The 18,646-nt window shown below is 33.4% G+C and overlaps 1 protein-coding gene across 1 annotated transcript in view; it reads right to left on the bottom strand.

Moving 5' to 3' along the window:
• CSMD1 (CUB and Sushi multiple domains 1) overlaps positions 1-18,646 on the bottom strand; it is a 1,045,142-nt gene that overhangs the window by 337,741 nt on the left and 688,755 nt on the right. The window contains exons 13-14 of the mRNA XM_009333261.1: positions 3,273-3,455; positions 1,138-1,464 (exon numbers count right to left, since the gene is read on the bottom strand). Of these exons, the coding sequence (XP_009331536.1) occupies positions 1,138-1,464; positions 3,273-3,455 (510 nt within the window). The remainder of the gene's footprint in view (positions 1-1,137; positions 1,465-3,272; positions 3,456-18,646) is intronic.

The following is an 18,646-nucleotide window of genomic DNA, read 5'->3' as shown; positions in this document are numbered from 1 at the left end:
ACACAAGATAAGAGCAGCACAAGATGTGACAAAGATGACTTTATTGTCAATCAACTTCTTCTATAACCTTAGAAGATAATTTCTTTAACTAAAAAGATAATCTTCATATAAGTAATGTCTTTGAATGACTAATAAAACTTCTAGAAGAGTTAGCAGTCTATGGCAAATGTAGTAATGTTTCCTACATGATGATGATGTTACTAGAATTTTCAATTGAAAGTACTGTTGAGTAATATCCTTTCATATAAACAAAACAACAGATGGCTATCCGTAGCCAGATATTATTTAGCCTGGTTTCCCAAACAGAAAAGATTTATGCTTTCAGTAGCTCTTTATATGTACGTGACTGCTAGGTCCACTTTTAACAACTTTTGAACTTGTTGATCAGTTGCAAATAAATTTTGTACATTTGAGAATTGCATTCTCAAAGATATTATGTTCTTAAAATTCTTAAAAAAACTGTAGCCAGAGAGTAGAATGATTCTTGAATTAGTGCACTTCTATAGGAAAGACTTCTGCATGAGATCAACTATGTTCTTAGACACTAGAAAAAACACAGAGGGTAATTATTATGTGTATCCCAAAAAAGAGTTCTATATTCTTAGGGGTCTATATTCTTAGATACCACACCATCTAACTGGAAGATAAAATACAAAAGCAAAGTAGGTTCCCAGAGCTATTTTTTTGCAATGATATTCTAGTTGCTTTTTATACTTCTATGCTTTTCAGATTAACATCTCCATATTTGGGATCTAAGCTTAACACCTTTGTGAACTTATCCCTGCTGGTTCCATTGAGAAGTATATTAAATCACTTACACTGGATACTTTGATCTGAAGACCTGGGCTTTAGTTATGTGCTCCACATAGTTATGTGACACTACATTTATGTAGTGTCAACCAAACAGGCCTTTAAGTATGAAGGGAATTCCTCAGCACTATCACAATTAAAATAAATAAATGATAAAGATGCAGGTAAGCTAATGAACATCAGGAAGACAGCTGAAAGCAGTGCAATTATACAAGCATTAAAATTTACTTCTGTATTATAAATAAAAACATGTTCTATTTTTTATTATTATGAAGAAAGATAGCTTGATTTTAAGACCAGGCATAAAATAGAAGCAGAGGTTCTTACTTGTATAAGTGATATTAAATCCTCTTCCAGTGGTAGAGTGATCCGACTGAAATTCAAGTCTTACTATGTGCCCACTGCTAGCCAACTGAGAAGGGACCTCATTGCCAGAAAAAGTGCCAAGAGGTGGTAAATCTGAAATCCCATCATCTTTCACAGTAAGGTAGTCAAATTGAGGTTCTACATCAAAGTCATTGAAAATCAGATGGATTCTGCTTCCTGGCTCTGAGATAATTAACCAAACACAGTTCATATTGTTCCCATACTCCTCAGGATAATTTGGAGAAAGAATAATTCCAGACGGTGTGGTGAAGTTGAAGAAACACGAAACTAAAGAAAACAACAATAGATTCTCAAAATACTATCCATAAACATTATAAATGCTTGTCTATATATTTTTTGTTCTTGTAGAAAAGGATGCTTTTGAAGCCTGGATGTCAAAACTACTACTACACATGCAACCTGGAAATGTTTAAGACTGTCAGAACATTTCTCCAATATAGCATGTCAGCCTTGCGTGTTTTTATTTCCCCAAGTGAGGCTAAGTGACTGCAACAGGGCCTGCAAGAGATTATTAGAAGCATGTAGAGAATGCCAAAGAAAGCAAAAATAATGCCTGATGTGTCAGAATTTGGAAAAATTGGCAGGTTTATTCTGAAATGAAAATACAACCTCCAAATTTAAATGTGATTTTTTTCTCAAAGGAATATGCATGAAAATGTATTTAGCAATCCAAAAAATCAAGCACAAGGGCCAGTTTTGTCTGTAGTACACAAAGTTCATGCTGATGCAAATAATAGTAGAAATTTAGATGTGCCTCGATTGAGAACTCTTAAACGAATATAGAATACAAACTTATTTTACCCCTAGTTTCCCTTCAATAACACTGGGCAATTAAACAAAAATTTTTCATAGCTCTCCTCCTTTTCAACTCCTTTGGGCTGATTTTCATCAAGACAATTCCTAAGTGATTTCAGAGTCATGAGCTTGTGGCTGGTACTTTAGTGAGAAGTACGGCACATTCAGAAAGAGGAAGCCTCACTGCATATTAATTAACACAAAGAATAACCATTACTCAGCTCTTCAAATGTGTGAAACTGAACTCAATGTTTGTAAATAGATGTGGTAAGTTTAGGTTCCATTATCCTTCATAGGGCATGTGCACTTCAAACAGCAGAGCACAGTAAAATATTGCACACTGTTGCCAACAGAAACTAATGTACCAACCCAATACAATACAGCACCATGAAGAAATGCAACTTCTGTCTTCAAAAGGAATTGCAGCTGCACTGTCTCCGTGCCCAGGCCTTACGTGCTTAGACACATTTCAGCATTGCATAGGCGTATAGAGACTTCTTCCAGTCCAGAGCAAGCTTACTCAGCTTGGTAAGTCCTGTACCAACACAGCTGCAAAATACATACATGTCCAAGGAGAACTGGACACCTCACTAAGGTTGTTTTGAAAATCCAGTACTGACTTATAAGACTCTTTAAAGGAAAAGGTAATGTGGTCTGGAGAACTGAAGTGCCTAATATACCTGTGTACTAGAAAGATTTACTCTATTTTAAGATAGAAGAAGAAGAAAAAAGAAGAGTAAAAAAAAAAAATTCTCTCTATTTAAATCTATCTAGAAGCTTACCTAAAAACATCTGTTATCTTTTAAAACAAAATTCACAATTAATGATATTATCTACCTTTTTTCCATGTTGGATATCCTTATATTCCTTATATTCATTTTTATGCTTGATTAGGATATCAGAAAAAAACTCCAATTTTTTCTTACATGGATTTGCAGACTGCTCTGCACTGCCAGAATCAATGTGTATGTACCACAGAGTCCTTTTGAACACTTACATGCTATTAGGATTTGCTCATTTAGAGTCTAATTCAACACACATTTACATTAAGAGTGTTAAATGGTTCAATTAAATATAAAACGAGGGAAAAGTACGTTCTAAGAGAGTCCTACGTGATGTTCCCTACAAATGAGCTACTACTGAGCCAACTAAAAAAGCACATGTGACTGAAAAAGTCTTCAAGGTCTTTTGAAATGTTTTCCTGCTGGCTAGACACAAATGTTAAGAAAAGCAAGAAGCTAAGGTCAGAAAAGTAATACAGAAAAAAAAAAAAATCTTACAAACACAGCTGGGTTTGTTGCCAGACCACTGGTTGTTTTGTTGACATGTAATTGTTCTCTCTCCCACCAGTTCAAAAGCTGCTTGACATTCAAAGGTAAGCGTGTCTCCATGCAGAAAACTGCTGCCAGTCCTTTTTCCGTATGATGGAATTCCAGGGTCTCCACAACCTCCTTTCTCAATTTCTGAATATCAAAAAATTCAAACACAATAATAAGGAAAATATATTTGCAAGCAATTTATATGTCAGTATCAGAAATGCATTCAAAATATTTGGCATTATGCCTTAGGCTAATATTTACAACTGAAAGTGACTGAGAGGTAAATGCTGTAAAACTGCCTCTAAGATGACTTAGGATCTAAAGTCTTTTCACAAGCTAATAGCTTCCATACCTGTATTGCTGAAGATAACAAAATACTCATGTTTAACTGCATGGCTGCACTGAATTACAGCATATTTGAAGGTAAAATTATAAAGTCATAGATAGTCTCCGTTCTAACCATGGAGACATACTATGTGTAGATCCTATTTCTGGTAATGAAGTACTAGTAATAAAGAATCTATCTTAACTCTCACATCTGCAATTCCATTTATAAGACTATTAGCAATATGATTAAAATTATATAAATTACTAATAGCATAAATTAATTTCATTTTAAGCATTAAAATATAATAAAAACAAAACTGAGGAATTATTTCGTAATCTCATACTTCAAATTAGAGCCATATTTTTGACAGTTGCTTTAAGCTACGCTGAAAAGAGATTAACATTTTGGATTATACTTCCTAGATATTCTCTAGGAGATCTGTTATTTCAATTATTTAATTTGTAGCTATTGAATGTACATAAACAAGATAAGAATATAAAAAAATCCCCAAGTCTTAATAAATTTATGAATAACAATATTAGGAAAGGAACTGTAAATATTAATTGTCTGTGATAGAAATGCTGAATCATCTTACAAATTACCATAAACTTGGCTGTCCATCAAAAATGAACGCTTTTTTTTCTTTGCCATTGAATTTAAAGCAGTTTTTCTATTAATTTCCATTTGAGCAGCAAAAATGGAAACAAAGCACTTCTGGTTCTATATACTGTTATTACATCTGCAGTAAAATGATGTAAATCTAATTTGAATTAAATCAGTGAAAAAATTCTTGTTATTTAAATGTTTCGAGTTCAATCCAAGGTATGAAATCTGAAACATTCAGGATAGAAGAAAATTCAACTCAGTGAATAATATTAAATGTTAATAAAATTTAACATCATTAAAAATGTCTGCTGTCAAATATTGTTAAATCTACTAATGTTAAATCCTAGCAGAAGTGTATATCTTGACACGGTAACTCCAACAGAATTTTTAAGATGCAGGATGGCATTATTATGGTATGTGAAGTCAATCATCCCCTATGTTTACTCCTGTAAAGCAGTTGTGAACAGATCACTGACAATCATGTTCAGAAAGGTTTGCCACATATTTCACAAAAGAACAGGTTATTCACCAGGATAAAAAGAGGTATACATTTTTTTTTCTTGGTAATCTTAAAATAAAACTTGGAAGATAAAATTAGGAGTAACTATTCCATCTATGAATTCAAAGCAGTTAGAGAGTCAGTTGTTTTATTTAAATAATTTGTCTTACCAGAAAGCTAGAATGGATCAAATGAATCTTCCAAATATAATAAAACACCAGTAAAGCAATATAATAAGTAATATTTATAAATAAGGATTCAAAATTATATGTATTTACAAATGCTTTAATGTAGTTTTACCTGCCTGGTCCTACTGAGACATTGATTCCTACTGCCACAGTGGAGCACTGGAAACCCATGTGTTCCCAGCTATCCACAGCTCCACATCCTACATGAAAATGAGGGAGCTACAGAAAATCAGAACCCACATTGTAATCGCATTTTAAAAGTCATGTCTTCCACTGATATCAGAGCTATACCTAATCCAGCATGTGAGAATGATCATAAACACTTTTTTCCAAAATCCTGTTGTCTGGAAGATCAGGCAATACTGTCTCAGGCAGGAGTGTCAAGAGGCAAACTATCTGCAAGGTTTTGCAAAGGCATTGCTGAAGATTTATCTTTTAAAAGAAAGCAACAAGTGTTTCTTTCCATGGTCTACAGAGGAAGTATCAAAATATCTTTTATTAATGAATTTACTGAAATAGAAGAGAGATCAGGATGCTTTCTAACTCTCAGGAGATACACCAAGTCTTAAGAGAAGGTTATGGATCAGTGAACCAAAACTTTTAACAGCAATTACCATGAATTAAGCTTTCTGGCAGGTTGAAAATTCCATTTTTGTAGGAAAGTAGTACAGCGTGTCTTTAGTCAGAACTGAGCTCTTACTGAGGAAGGCAAGAACACAGGATAAACTTTAGAGACTAAGCGAATACTTTATGCTTCTTAATATATCACCCTTCGTCCAAGAATGCCCAGTTTTACTTGGGGTGGAGATATAATTTGGATTTTTAAATATCTGATTTGCAAGCACAAACAATTAAAAATACAAAAACTAATTTCAGGTCAAACATATTTAAAATATTTTTATTCTTAGAAAAAATAAAGGTTTAATAAAATATTTCTCACAAAAATATTTTAATTACTAATTTTAAGTTATCTTAAAATACATTAGAAGGAATTTTTAAATCAAATTATTTTACATTGAAAAACCACATAACTCATAAAAATGTCAAAATGAAATGTATTAACTTTATTTCTATCTCGACTTTCAGGGTTTGTGCTTGTTTGTTCAACATAAAAACAAGTCAGCAAATGTTACAAATTTATAAAACACTTCTGAGGATATCTTATTTGCATTTTGAAGATAAAAATCTTGAAAAAATCCATCCAGCTCTAGAATACTACAACTTCACAAATCTTGAAGTGAAGACTATCTACCCTTAACAGAAAATGTGCTCTAGTCAAAAACAAGTTACTCAGGTTGACGAAAGCACCTATTTAATTTTAATGTATAGCATTCACTTCTATCTTCAAGTTTCACATAAATTTCCTGGTATGAAGATTTTCTATAATATGCATATCATATAATTCTTATTCATATTACATTATAGGTGTTACTATCAATACCACAATTTTAGATCAATTAATATTCTACCAATTAATTTTACAGTGAGACAAAGATCTGTTGTTTTCACACTGCAAAATCAAAAAGAACACCCAACTTAGACACTTTAACAACTTTCCACGCACTTTTTCAGTTCAACATCTGTCTTTGCTCTTGTATTACAATTAATTAATGCATGTATTAGACAATTTCCTTCCAAAATATTTGAAAAACACCAAAAACCCAAAAAGCTGTGTCTTAGCTGACTGAGTTTCTCATACATACACCGATTGCAGGTCTGTAGTGGTTAAGGTGACAAAACTTCCCTTCCCCATAAAAAGATAGAAACTTTTAGTAGAAGTCTCAGTTATAATGTCTGCATTTTTAATTTTTTTTAATTAAAGTATTGTAAAATATAAATCCATGTAAAAATTCTACCAGCAGCACAGCACAATATTAAATATACACTTTCTTAGTATTCAGGAAATCACGAGGGAGTGACAGAACAAAGCAGATTAAGTCAGATGCAAAACTGCCTGTACATTTCTCTTTACTAAAGACCTAGCTTTCCGTCACATATATTAATGACAGAGCAAAACTTAGGGAAGACAGAGAAGGCCAAAATCAGGGGTTTGTATTTATACATAAAGAATACTATTTGTTTGTATCTAGATCTAGAGCAGTACAGGCATGTAATGATTCCCAACATTTCTCTGTCCTCTGGGATTTAACCCAGCTTTTTATTTTATTGTTTCTTCTGGTACCTGTCCAACTTCCACTGATTTGATCAGAGAACAAATTTTTTAAATGTCCAAATTCAGTTGAGGTGCATTGTGCCTATTACTTCAACACATGCACCAATTATTCTGCTTCATAAATTGTGAAGAGGCTATATATCTGTTTTCTAAAAAGAGAACATTCTTCTGACCAAGTCAGTTGGAGTTATGTTGAGCTCTTAGAGAAATCCTATGGGACAGAAAAGGTTCTTAAAATGACAAACATTAAAATAAAAGCTATGCTAACCTACTTAAAGTGTGGCAATAAAAACCCTATTCCTTGAGGATTATTCTGTGTACTTATTCAATGTTGGACTTCTTTTGATCTGAGTCCTTAGAGCTGTGTGAACTTCATGAAGTTTGCAAATAAGCTCTCAAGTTCAAATTTAAACATCAGCTTCCTCTGGTTACCAAAAATATTAACATTGATCTTACTCAATTGTTTCTGGCTTTCATGTACTCTCTTTCAGTAGCCTGGGAAAGAGACTTTTCATCTTGTTTATAAACTAGAAATATTTACTCAGTTTCAGGGAATATTCTCTCTTTAATGTTGGGAGAATGACAAGATTAGATTTCTGACAAGAAGATCATATGCCTCTGAATTTAATCAAAGACTTTTCTGTTGCTGTGTTTTCTTTCAAAGGAAGAAATATGGCAATTCTAAAGTGATATTAAGCATCTAAATAAGTATTATGACTATTACTTGAAAGGTGTCACATTGCAATTCAAGTCTTTTTGATGAAAACGCTTTGCATTACTTTGACCCAGGTATCTGAAATATGTAATAAAATACTTCATAGATTATAACATTAGGCAGTCTTGAATTTACCAGTCATGGGTCGCAATTTATTATTTTTGCCCTTGTTACTAGATTACAAATGCACAGTTAAATGAAATTCTTAATGCCACTAGGTTTTCTTTCACACTATCCAATATTCATTCTTAGATGATTAGTGAGTCATCATCAAATCACTAAATCTGTAGCTAGATAAAACTTTTACCTGTAGGGTATTAATAATATCCCCACACTTTAATAATTCAGATGTATAAATACAATTTAAATTAAATAAGTGTTTTAAACACAAGTGGTTTACACAACAATCCATTGATTCAAAGAAGAGATATAAATAAACTTCAGTAGTTCAAGGTCTGTCACAAAGTTTAAGTCAATACCTCTAAAACCTGAAATTAATTTGACAACATTTCATAATTATCATCTTAGCTATAGTCAAGATATGTTAAGGGAAACTGAGAGCTGACACAGGTATACATTTACAAAAAAAAGAAAAAAAAAAAAAAAAGAGATAGTTTGGATGTTTATTTCCATGTCAGATAGGACCTTTTCTGTTTAACATCTAAACTCTTATGTGACAGGCCACAGAAATTCATGTTTTAAATACAAGAAAACTGATGATTTAGTTTATTTCTTCTTATTCCTCATAGCTCCCTGCATTAACAGTCATAATACCTGACACAGTGGAATTTGACCCTTACATAACACTTTCTTAAATTTGGAAGAGAAACAGGAAAAATACTGTTATATAGAACAAACTGTGATGTGACAAATGCTGTGTTTTAATTATTCCAACTCTTACACTATTTATTGTATACCATAAAGCTTTAAGCTGATCTTCCCACTGATCTCAATAATAAAACCTATTTGGACCAGTAGCACATTATGACCCTATATCTTCCATCTCACTATCCGAATTAAAATTTCAGTCCCAGACAATGTCATTAAAATCCCGCTTAATGAAAGGGAAGTAACATAGTGTGGTGGTTTAACCCCAGTTGGCAACCAACCATGCAGCTGTTTGCTCACCGTCCCCACCCCTGGTGGGATGGGGGAGAGAATTGGAAGGGCAAAAGTAAGAAAACTCGTGGGTTGAGATCAGAACAGTTTAATAATTGAAATAAAAAAAAAAAAACCACAAAACCAACTTGTAGTGAAAAGGAAAACAACAAAAGAGAGAGAGAGAGGAACAAAACCCAGGAAAAACAAGTGATGGAACCGCTCACCACCCATTGACCGACGCCCAGCCAGTCCCCAAGCAGCGATCACTGCTCCCCGGCAAACTTCCCCCCGTTTATATACTGAGCATGACGTCACATGGTATGGAATATCCCTTTGGCCAGTTTGGGGCAACTGTCCTGGCTATACTCCCTCCCAGCTTCTTGTGCGCCTCCTCACTGGCAGAGCATGGGAAGCTGAAAAGTCCTTGACTTAGTATAAACACTGCTTAGCAACAACTAAAACATCCGTGTGTTATCGCATGCTAAATCCAAAACACAGCACTATACCAGCTACTAGGAGGAAAATTAACTCTATTCCAGCTGGAACCAGGATACATATATAAAGACAAAGTCTGCAACTGTAATGTGATATAAAGCAAATATCTCCATTAAGTCCATCATTTTTGTTAGGCGGAAGAGTTATAAATGGACAAATTACAAATGGGCTACTTCTCTCTATACACTTGTTGTTCCCTGTCTTCAAGCCATTGTGGCTTCAATGTTACTATTAAATTACACAGTAAATACTTAAAACCATAAGTACTTCTTCAATGTCAGGAACAGAGAGATTTGCTCTCTAGGGCTTCAGCATAGGAAAAATAGAAAGCAGAATCAGCAAAGGTTTTACCACTCCTGAACAGATTACAGGTGTAAAATATTTGCACAAGAAATTTAAGATGGAGGAGAGAATTGAACTGGGTATCCCAAAATAATACTGTATTCCTCTGAGGTATGACTTTTTTTGCTTCACTGGAAACCATAGTGGTCTATAAAAATTAACCAGCTGCAAAATTACATATGAACTTTCAGTACTATATGGCAATAGTTTCAGTTTAGGATAAAGAACCAGACATTATTGAAGATCCCTTCTGTTGTATAGAGAATACTGTTTTAAAAATAGACAAAGTGCTGGCAGTACAAATACCTAAGGAAGGACAAAATGCTACTGTTTTAATAAGTAAACAGTTCAGCCTTCTTTGAAATGCATGTGTAATACTGGTTTCTAACCTCATTAAGATGTTGAAAAATCATGGGAATTTAAAAACACAAATGGAGAAACCTTTATACAAAGAGAAACCCTTATACAAAGAGAAGGGATAGAGAGATATGCTCAGGATTACAGAAGAGGACATAAGTAAAAGAATGAATTTATATATATGATTCCTGCAAAGGAACATGGGAACAACTACTGAAAGTGAAAACGATAAATTAAAACTAATAGAAAAAAATATTTCAGATAGCACATAATTGGACTGTAAAAGTGGCTATTAAAGCTAAAATGAGGTTGGCCTAAAGCTAAAAACAGGGTGGCCTTACACGATAATTTTATAGATGATCACAATTTTATCATTATTCCAGTAAATTTCTTCAAAGAAATTTTACAGTACAATTTATTATCAGTATCCAACTATAAAAGAGAAAGCCTTCTTCACAGGTCATATAGTTCCCAGCAGCATTCTAAGAGATGTCTCACAATTTCTCTGAATTTTTTTGTTCTTCCTGTTATCAAAAAGGCCACAGATCATATCCAGTAGATTATTTTTTGTTGCTTCTACCTTACTGCATTCTTTATCAAGATTAAAAAACAAATATGACCTTAGAATCAAATAGATCAAAAACCAACATGAAAATTTTTCATAGGAAGTCCATTTAAGCTAACAGTTCACTATCATAGCATATGGATGGCTTGTTGGTAGTAATAACATATTATACCATATCATAACTTAAAACATAAAAATCCTTGAAAGTAATAAAACAATTGGAGAAGAAAAAAAATCAAATATTTTTTTGAGAAATATGTTCTTTAATATTAAGATTTACTGTGTACTTAAATATTCCATTACAAATGCAGAAAAATAAAATGTCAGTTTGTTTACAATCGATTTTACATGTCTAGGGTAGATGCAGACCAAATCTGAACAGGGATGAAGAAGCAGCTTTCTGTTACTTGTTGCAGAAGAGTTTATGATATCAACTAACCGACTGATGAAATAGCAGGTGAAATTCATTATCAATAAATGTAGAAAAATAAATCTGGAAAAAAATTATTATGAGCTTGCAGGCACAATGATAGTTTCTGAATCGACAGTTACCATTCAGGAACAAGAACTCTGGCATACTAATGATAGTTCTATGAAACTGTAAGCTATTGAAAGTGTTAGGAATTGCTAGGAAAGGAACAGCGAACAAAAGAGAAAATACTGTTCTGACATCACACAAAAATCTATTTCATTTACATGTTGAATATTGTATGTAGTTCTGCTCCTCCATATAAAAAAGGATACATTAGACCTAGGGAAGGAAAACAAAAGGTCAAAGTTACTGTTTCTGAGGAACTGAGGACCAATTAAATATGCTGGAAATCTCTTTTTTTGGGAGGTGAAATATATGTATTCAAAAAGTGATTGGACAAATACATGGAATAAAATCTTACTGAGAGACATAGAGGAAGTACTTGAGCTATGCATCACTGGAAACAGGGAAAGTACTCTGGGATTATCTCTGTTTCTTGATTTATTACTGTATGCTTCACCATTTTTTCCTTAAACATTCATTATTGTCTAGTATCAACACGCTATGGGCTTTCGGTCTCACTGTAAATTTTTATTCTAATGTTTTGTGATAAGGAACGTCATATTGTTCAAATTGCGGAGTTCATGTTTCTTTACTAACAGAAAGAGTAGAGCCTGTCTATACAAAAGGCTGAGCAGTGCCCTGGACAAAAGTTAGCCCAAAGATATCCAGTGGAATACAATTTAGCATGTTATGGTGGAAAACAGGAAGTACAGTAAAAAGCAAGTGCAGCTGCCTCAGAAATGATCAGAATAACATAAGAATGAATCTTGTGAAAAGGTGAACCATGGAATGAGGCAAAAGACAATAAAAGAGCTTGTAGAAAGTCATTAAATGAAAGAGAAAGAAAAATAGATAGCAGAAAAGGGGAATGAAGAACACCTTTTTCACTTTTCCAGAAAAAAAAAATCATAGCTAGATAACAAAAGTTTAAATAAAATTAAGTAAAGGGCAGGATAGGAAGAGAACAGGTTAATGCCTATTTAGAAAATTTAGTCATATTCAAGGGAACAGGACCTAATTAAATTCACATTAAAGTACATAAACTGAAGTAGTCTATGAACTATTAGCAATTATCTTCAAGAACTTATGGAGGACAAGGGAGGTCCCAGCTGACTGGACAAGGTGACATGTAATAACTGTCTCAAAAACTGGAGAAAACAGGACCCAAGGAATTATACAAATGTATGTGTATATAATTTGTCCCCTCAAACTGGGAAAGCGATATGCTTTATCTTCCCTTACAACAGAATCCTTGTTCACCTTCACCTAAGATTATCTTAAGTCCTCACAAGGAAGACATGGTAGTTGTCTAGAAAAGAATCAGTGTGCTACCAATATTTTAAAAGTGCAAGCAAATTGACCTGTGTAATTATAGGATTGTAAAGCCAACACTGATCCTAAGCAAAGTAATTGGACAGCCAACACAGGAGTCTATTTCTAAAGAGTTAAAAGATGAAAATATAATTAATGCCAGTTAACATGGTTTTATGGAAGATTGGTCATGTCATACAAACAATATGATTTTTAGATCATAAACTTGGTTGACACAATATATTTGGACTTTTTTTGACCATTTAAATTAGCAACACATGACATCCTAATTAAGAATTGGCATCATAGAGAATCAATTTAGCACATATTAAGTAGATTAAAATTAGATGATAATATCTCAAAGCATAAATGTGAATAAAGTATTATCATTAGGCAATAGAACTGCTTCAACTAGCTTAGTATATACTTTTTTAGCCCAATCCTAACAATTTGTTATACAAATGATATTACAGAAAAATAGTTAAATGATAGTGGCCATAGTATTTTCAAGATGCTGTAGCCCTGTGACATATATTGTAGGTGTACATGTCTTCTTGTGCATATGTACCCACATAAGCACTGCTTTTTCTGATACTCTCCAAAGGAAAAAGCAAACATCAAACTTTCATCCTGAATAGAGATGATATGTGTTGCTCTGAATAATACTAATTTGTGTAGCTTTAGTTAAAGTCATCTATTCCAATCAAATTAAAAAAAAAAAAAAGACAATCTTTCTATGGCTTCTAATACACAGCTCATAGTCCTGTGCAGGGGGTGGGATGTGACAGGAAAAGATTTATTATACAACAGGAGTGAACAGTAATGGTTTTAACTCACTGCAACATCCTGAAATCTTGGACTTACATTGGGGCAGAAGCTGAAAAAGATGATACTATTTTGTTTTTTTCAAATAGCGCAAGTAAGGGGGAAAAAAATGTAAATGTATATTTATGTTGTTCCTATCAGGGTACATGTTCTGGTGAAAGCACACCAATGCTTCATCCAAATATCTATACTATAAAGAAGCAAACAGATCAGGTATAATCAGCTTATTTTATATAATTTCAGTCTTAGCAGATGAGAAGAGAATCCCAACAAATACGTTGTGCCCACTTTTCTTGAGCACATTATGAGAATGAACGGAAATTAAAAAAAAAAAAGTTGAATGTTTTCTTTGACATCCAGTTCTTGCTAAGATCCTTTAAAATTCCTCCTCTTTTCTCTACATACTACTGTTAACAAAATAGCACAAGAGGAACCTGTGGCAGTGGTTCCAAGCAGTGGATTAGATTTTGAACCAAACTCAACTGTTTATGATAATATTTGGAATCATTAGTCCAACTTCAGCTGCAAGCTGAATAAGCTTGAGAAATGCTACTCACCGAAACTCAGTAATCTTTTCTACAGCATAGTAATACAACACAATAGAAGCATTAACAGATGCAAGTTTTTTATCATGGTCTATATAAAGGTGATTTTACAAAACCATTTTTTGCTAACTATTTCATGTAGAGACCATATAGACATTAGAAAATAAAAAGTGGCAACAAATGTAAGACCTTGGAACCATCAAGGACAGATTGAAATGTGGTGAGTGCTGCAGATGACAGGAAAAATCCAAAAGGTTTATATCCTTTTTTTTTAAAGTATTTGAACAATTTGTTCTGCGAGGAAGGCTGTGCAAGTGCACACATGCTAATACAACTCCCTGGCATTTAAACAAACACAAATATACCCACGACCTGAGGGAAATGATCCTAACTTTGTTTTTGTTTCAAAAGAGAGGAAAAACACATCAACAGGCATACTTAGAGACATAAACTGGAACCAGTTTACATCTGTATTTACAAGGAGTCATGTACTTCATTTATTTTATATATTACAACTGATACTGCTAGAATAGCTGCAAAACATTCATTGCTTTATTGTGTGTTCTAACTGTAATGATTTTGTTTTAAAGTAAAGAGTACTCTGCTTTCTAAAAGTTCTTTAAGCACTGTCATTCTTTGGACACTGAAAGGAAAAATAAAGATCCTTTGAAAACACTATACTAATACTAAGCCTACAAATGAATTGTAAAGGAACGGCTCTTTTAAAATCTTTCCACGAAGGCTGCATAATTTCCTACTCAAGAAAGGATTGGCCATGGCTGTGCTGGCCTGGAAAGGTCAGAGGAGAGGGGAAGGTACAAAGGAGTAGAATATTGGTCTGCAATTAAACCCAAAATTATTAAAAATGTCATAAAATACAATTTTTTAAAGATGCAATATCATATTACAGACCAAATCTGTCGGCAATGAAGGTCATTTGTAATGCTCTCCAAATTTCATTCCTGTCTGAAAATATACTATGTTATTTACTACTTTAATATGATGTTTTTCACCTACAGTCAGCACATAATATACTGTTCATCTGCACAAATACCCCATTTAATGTAGTTCATTACTCTTTGCACTTAGAAATCTTTACTGTACAATGTTCTATGAGCTATGTTCAGAAAACACCAAGACTGCACATTTTAGAAGATCCATTTTCTAGTAAATGTCATTAATTCTTCATGATTAAAATAAAATTGAGTAGTACGTTACACTCAGAAGTGTTTAGATGCAAAACAGAGCATGCAAGCATTCACAATACTAAATTAGATATCCTTATAGCTTTTCGTTAACCTAATTCAGCAATTCACACATTTAATAAAGAGTCTGAATGGATCTTATTTTTCTATACTACCATATATACAACCAATATATTAAATGAAAAAAGCCTAAAAAATTGTTCTTGACAATGTTTTGGATAACGAACTATTGTTTTTCTCAAATTTCATAGCAATGTAAAGATCAATCATTATTTTGTCTTGAATAATAATGCGCTTTAATCTAAATTGTTAATAAAACGAGCAGTGTAAAAAGGCTGCTCTGGAGGATATGCTGACTTTGTAACAGGTGGAGGTGTTTGCATGTCAAATCAATTTCAGTCAAAGTGTGAAATTAATGTCTGTTTATGAGCAGAATGGATAAATCACACAGCTGGTGAAAAGACTTGGAAAGAATAAAGTATTGAAGAATTTTGAAGCAACTCTTTAGTGAAATAAATCAATCCTTTACAGAAGATCTTACTAATAAATATCTGTGTGTCTGAATGAAAATCTTCAGCTATTGCTTAATATTTCCCATAGATCTTACTTCAGTAACAACTACCAGTATGAATTGTGTTTTTAATAGTATTTGGGTTTCAAATTTAATTGTCCATTTGAAATCAGGTGACATTAGGAATTATTTCCATTTGGCACTTGGTAATCAACAAAGTGACATTTAGGAAATTCAATAAATGCTATAATGAAGGCACAAATGATAAAGAAACTGTTTAATGACCCAAACCTGACTACATATTTTATCTTTTCATGGTGAAACTATTTTAAAAAAGCATATCAATAGCTTCACCAAAATCCTAAAAGCCCCAATTGATTTTAATGAGATGATAATAAGAATCTAGTTTAAACTAAAAAGATGGAAAAATGCATATGAACAAGAAATTCCAGATTTTTTTTAATCTCAACAACAGCTAAAATTAATCTACTATATAAAAATGTCATGAAGTAGGTTGTTTTAAATTCTAATACAGCATTTATAAGATACCAGTTTTACAAAATAAGCTTACACACTGTACTGGGAATTAGCAGTGGTGCAGGAGGTCTACAGTGATCCGGACAATAATCAGGCCTCCAAGGATCTGGATGACATCCAGTGCAGGTGAAGGTTTGTATGGAGCACACCGATGTCATACACCAGCACCCTAGTGGTAAAGGACTGGGCAGACATCGAGGTACCAACTGTGTATAGACTGGCCTTCCAGCTCCAGCAATTCAAAGAGAATCTCTATTCCCCCTCCCCCTCGACCCTATGGGCTTTGCACCTCAGCTATGGAAAGACTGTCCCACCAGATTTGGCCATTCAAAGGAAATGTGGAGAATCTTACTCCCTCCTTGCCCCTATGGAGCTTAACCCACAACACACACACAAATACCCATAACTAGGAAACGAAAGACAATTTCATTATAAAGTTACACAAATTAATAATTTCAAAAATTTAGGAAACTAAACAACAGATGTTAATTAATCTGGTTATTGATATAACATATTGATATAACACGTAGACTTCTAATTGGACAAACAATATCTAAAAACATACTGCAAGTTTTCAGTGAGAAATAACAAAAGAAACATGAAGGCTTTAAAAAAAGACAGCACAGAGCTGTTCTTGGAAATGTGTAGAGAAAGAAGAGTTGGTGCATAGCTTGCTCGCTTCCCACTGTGACCTCGCTATGTGAGTGTTTTCCTCCAAGGTTGTTCTTAAACCAGCTGCTCTGCCTAAAGCTCTTCTGCTAAATAAAGCAGGGACAAGGGTGAGCTTGAACGCTGGATCTCCAACTACCCGTACTGCATAAGTTTTAGCATGCTTCCTGGTGATGCCTACCGGCATCTCTGAGATGCTGCATGGTCATGATTCAGGGTACAGCAAGCACCAGAGACCGTTCCCAATAGACTGGACGGACAAGACTGCATCAAGTTTTCATCCCTGTATTCTACAAAGTCCTCCAGCACCACTCCACAGGCTTCATATCTTCAGACATACCTCACCACATCCCAAAGTGTTCAGTATATACTCTTAGTTTCTTGCTATGAAAACATGAATCATGGCCTGCAGTGCATGCAGCAGGCACATCACTAACACACTGAAATAACACCTTCTTGCCCTGCCCCAAGACACATATATACAAATACACTCACACAAACACAATTTGTCTGTGGGTAAACAAGGCCCCTCCATGTTATGTGGCTGTATACTCAGGGCAAGAACACAGCCCCTGGCCACATTTTATGTAGTAATACAAATGCAGTCTCAAGGTAGTTTCTGGGTTGCAGAAAACTCCACATTGTCTCTTCTGGGTCTTTATGGGAAAAAAAATAAATTGTCAGTTCCCTTTTCCTGTAAGGAGTTCCCAAGCCTTGCTGTGCTGTAAGGTTCCTTCCAGCTCTGTGCATTCCAGCTTTCTCTGAGCTGGTCCTGGACTGCATTACAGAAGTTTGTCATAGGAAGGGATGCTCAGCGAAGGTGTTTTCTCCCCATTCTTACAAATGACTTTTTTTTTTCTTTTTAAAGAAATACGATTTAACATACAGCAAACAGTTAACAAACAAGGTATCATCACAGTTTCCTAGATTATTTCTCACAAAATTATGAAAGTCAGAGCCAATTTTTAAAGTCATCTTTTCCTCTTTGTTTTTTTGTCAGATGGTTACCTTACAACCCACCTTCTTTCTTTATCTGATATTGCCATGTTTGATTGTATTGTATCGTAACATAGACTAGTTTTCTAAGGATAAAAATATACATGTTCTCTTTGTCAGCTGCAAAATTGGAAATATTATTGTATTATGGATTAGTAAAAAGATTTACGACATTAGACCATATACAGGGTATTTTTGTCAACAAATAGAAAGTGGAAAAATACAAAACAAAAATGTTGTTAATAGGTAAAGAAATGACTTACATTATAGATATAAAACTAAGTAAAGATCAAAATATGAATTAAACTCATGCCAGAACATATTTGTGTACAAATATAAAAATAAATGATACTAATTATCAGATTAATTGCTAAGAAAATACAATAAACAGGGAATGTGTTTTATAACTGTTTCTATTAGTCCTCTCAAAGCAGTACTGTTATTTTAAGTATTGATCTGTTTACAAATAATGAACACAACAAAATTACAAATAATTCTACACAACATTAAATGGAAAAATATTTTTTAAATTGCTGTCTACCAACAATACCATATTTTTACTTTTTCTTGAAAATTATTTCTCAAACTTTTAAAAGCATGTTAAAACCAATCTTTAAATTTGGAGACAGAAAGTTTCATAAGAGCTGGGCATTTCATTACGAAAAAGTGAAGAAAAAAATTTTTATCTGTGAAAAAAATTTGAGTGGACTTCAAGTCTGTAAGCAGACAGTAACTATGAATAGATTTATATATGCAAATATATAAATATATGTACATAGATGTATATATGTGAATATTTGTATTTATATTAATTTTATTAAATAATGCAAAT

This window comes from Pygoscelis adeliae, unplaced genomic scaffold, assembly GCF_000699105.1.
Source record: "Pygoscelis adeliae isolate BGI_AS28 unplaced genomic scaffold, ASM69910v1 Scaffold57, whole genome shotgun sequence".
Lineage (NCBI taxonomy): Eukaryota > Metazoa > Chordata > Aves > Sphenisciformes > Spheniscidae > Pygoscelis > Pygoscelis adeliae.
The sequence above is the reverse complement of the archived record's forward strand: the minus strand, read 5'-3'. Positions and strand labels throughout refer to the sequence as shown.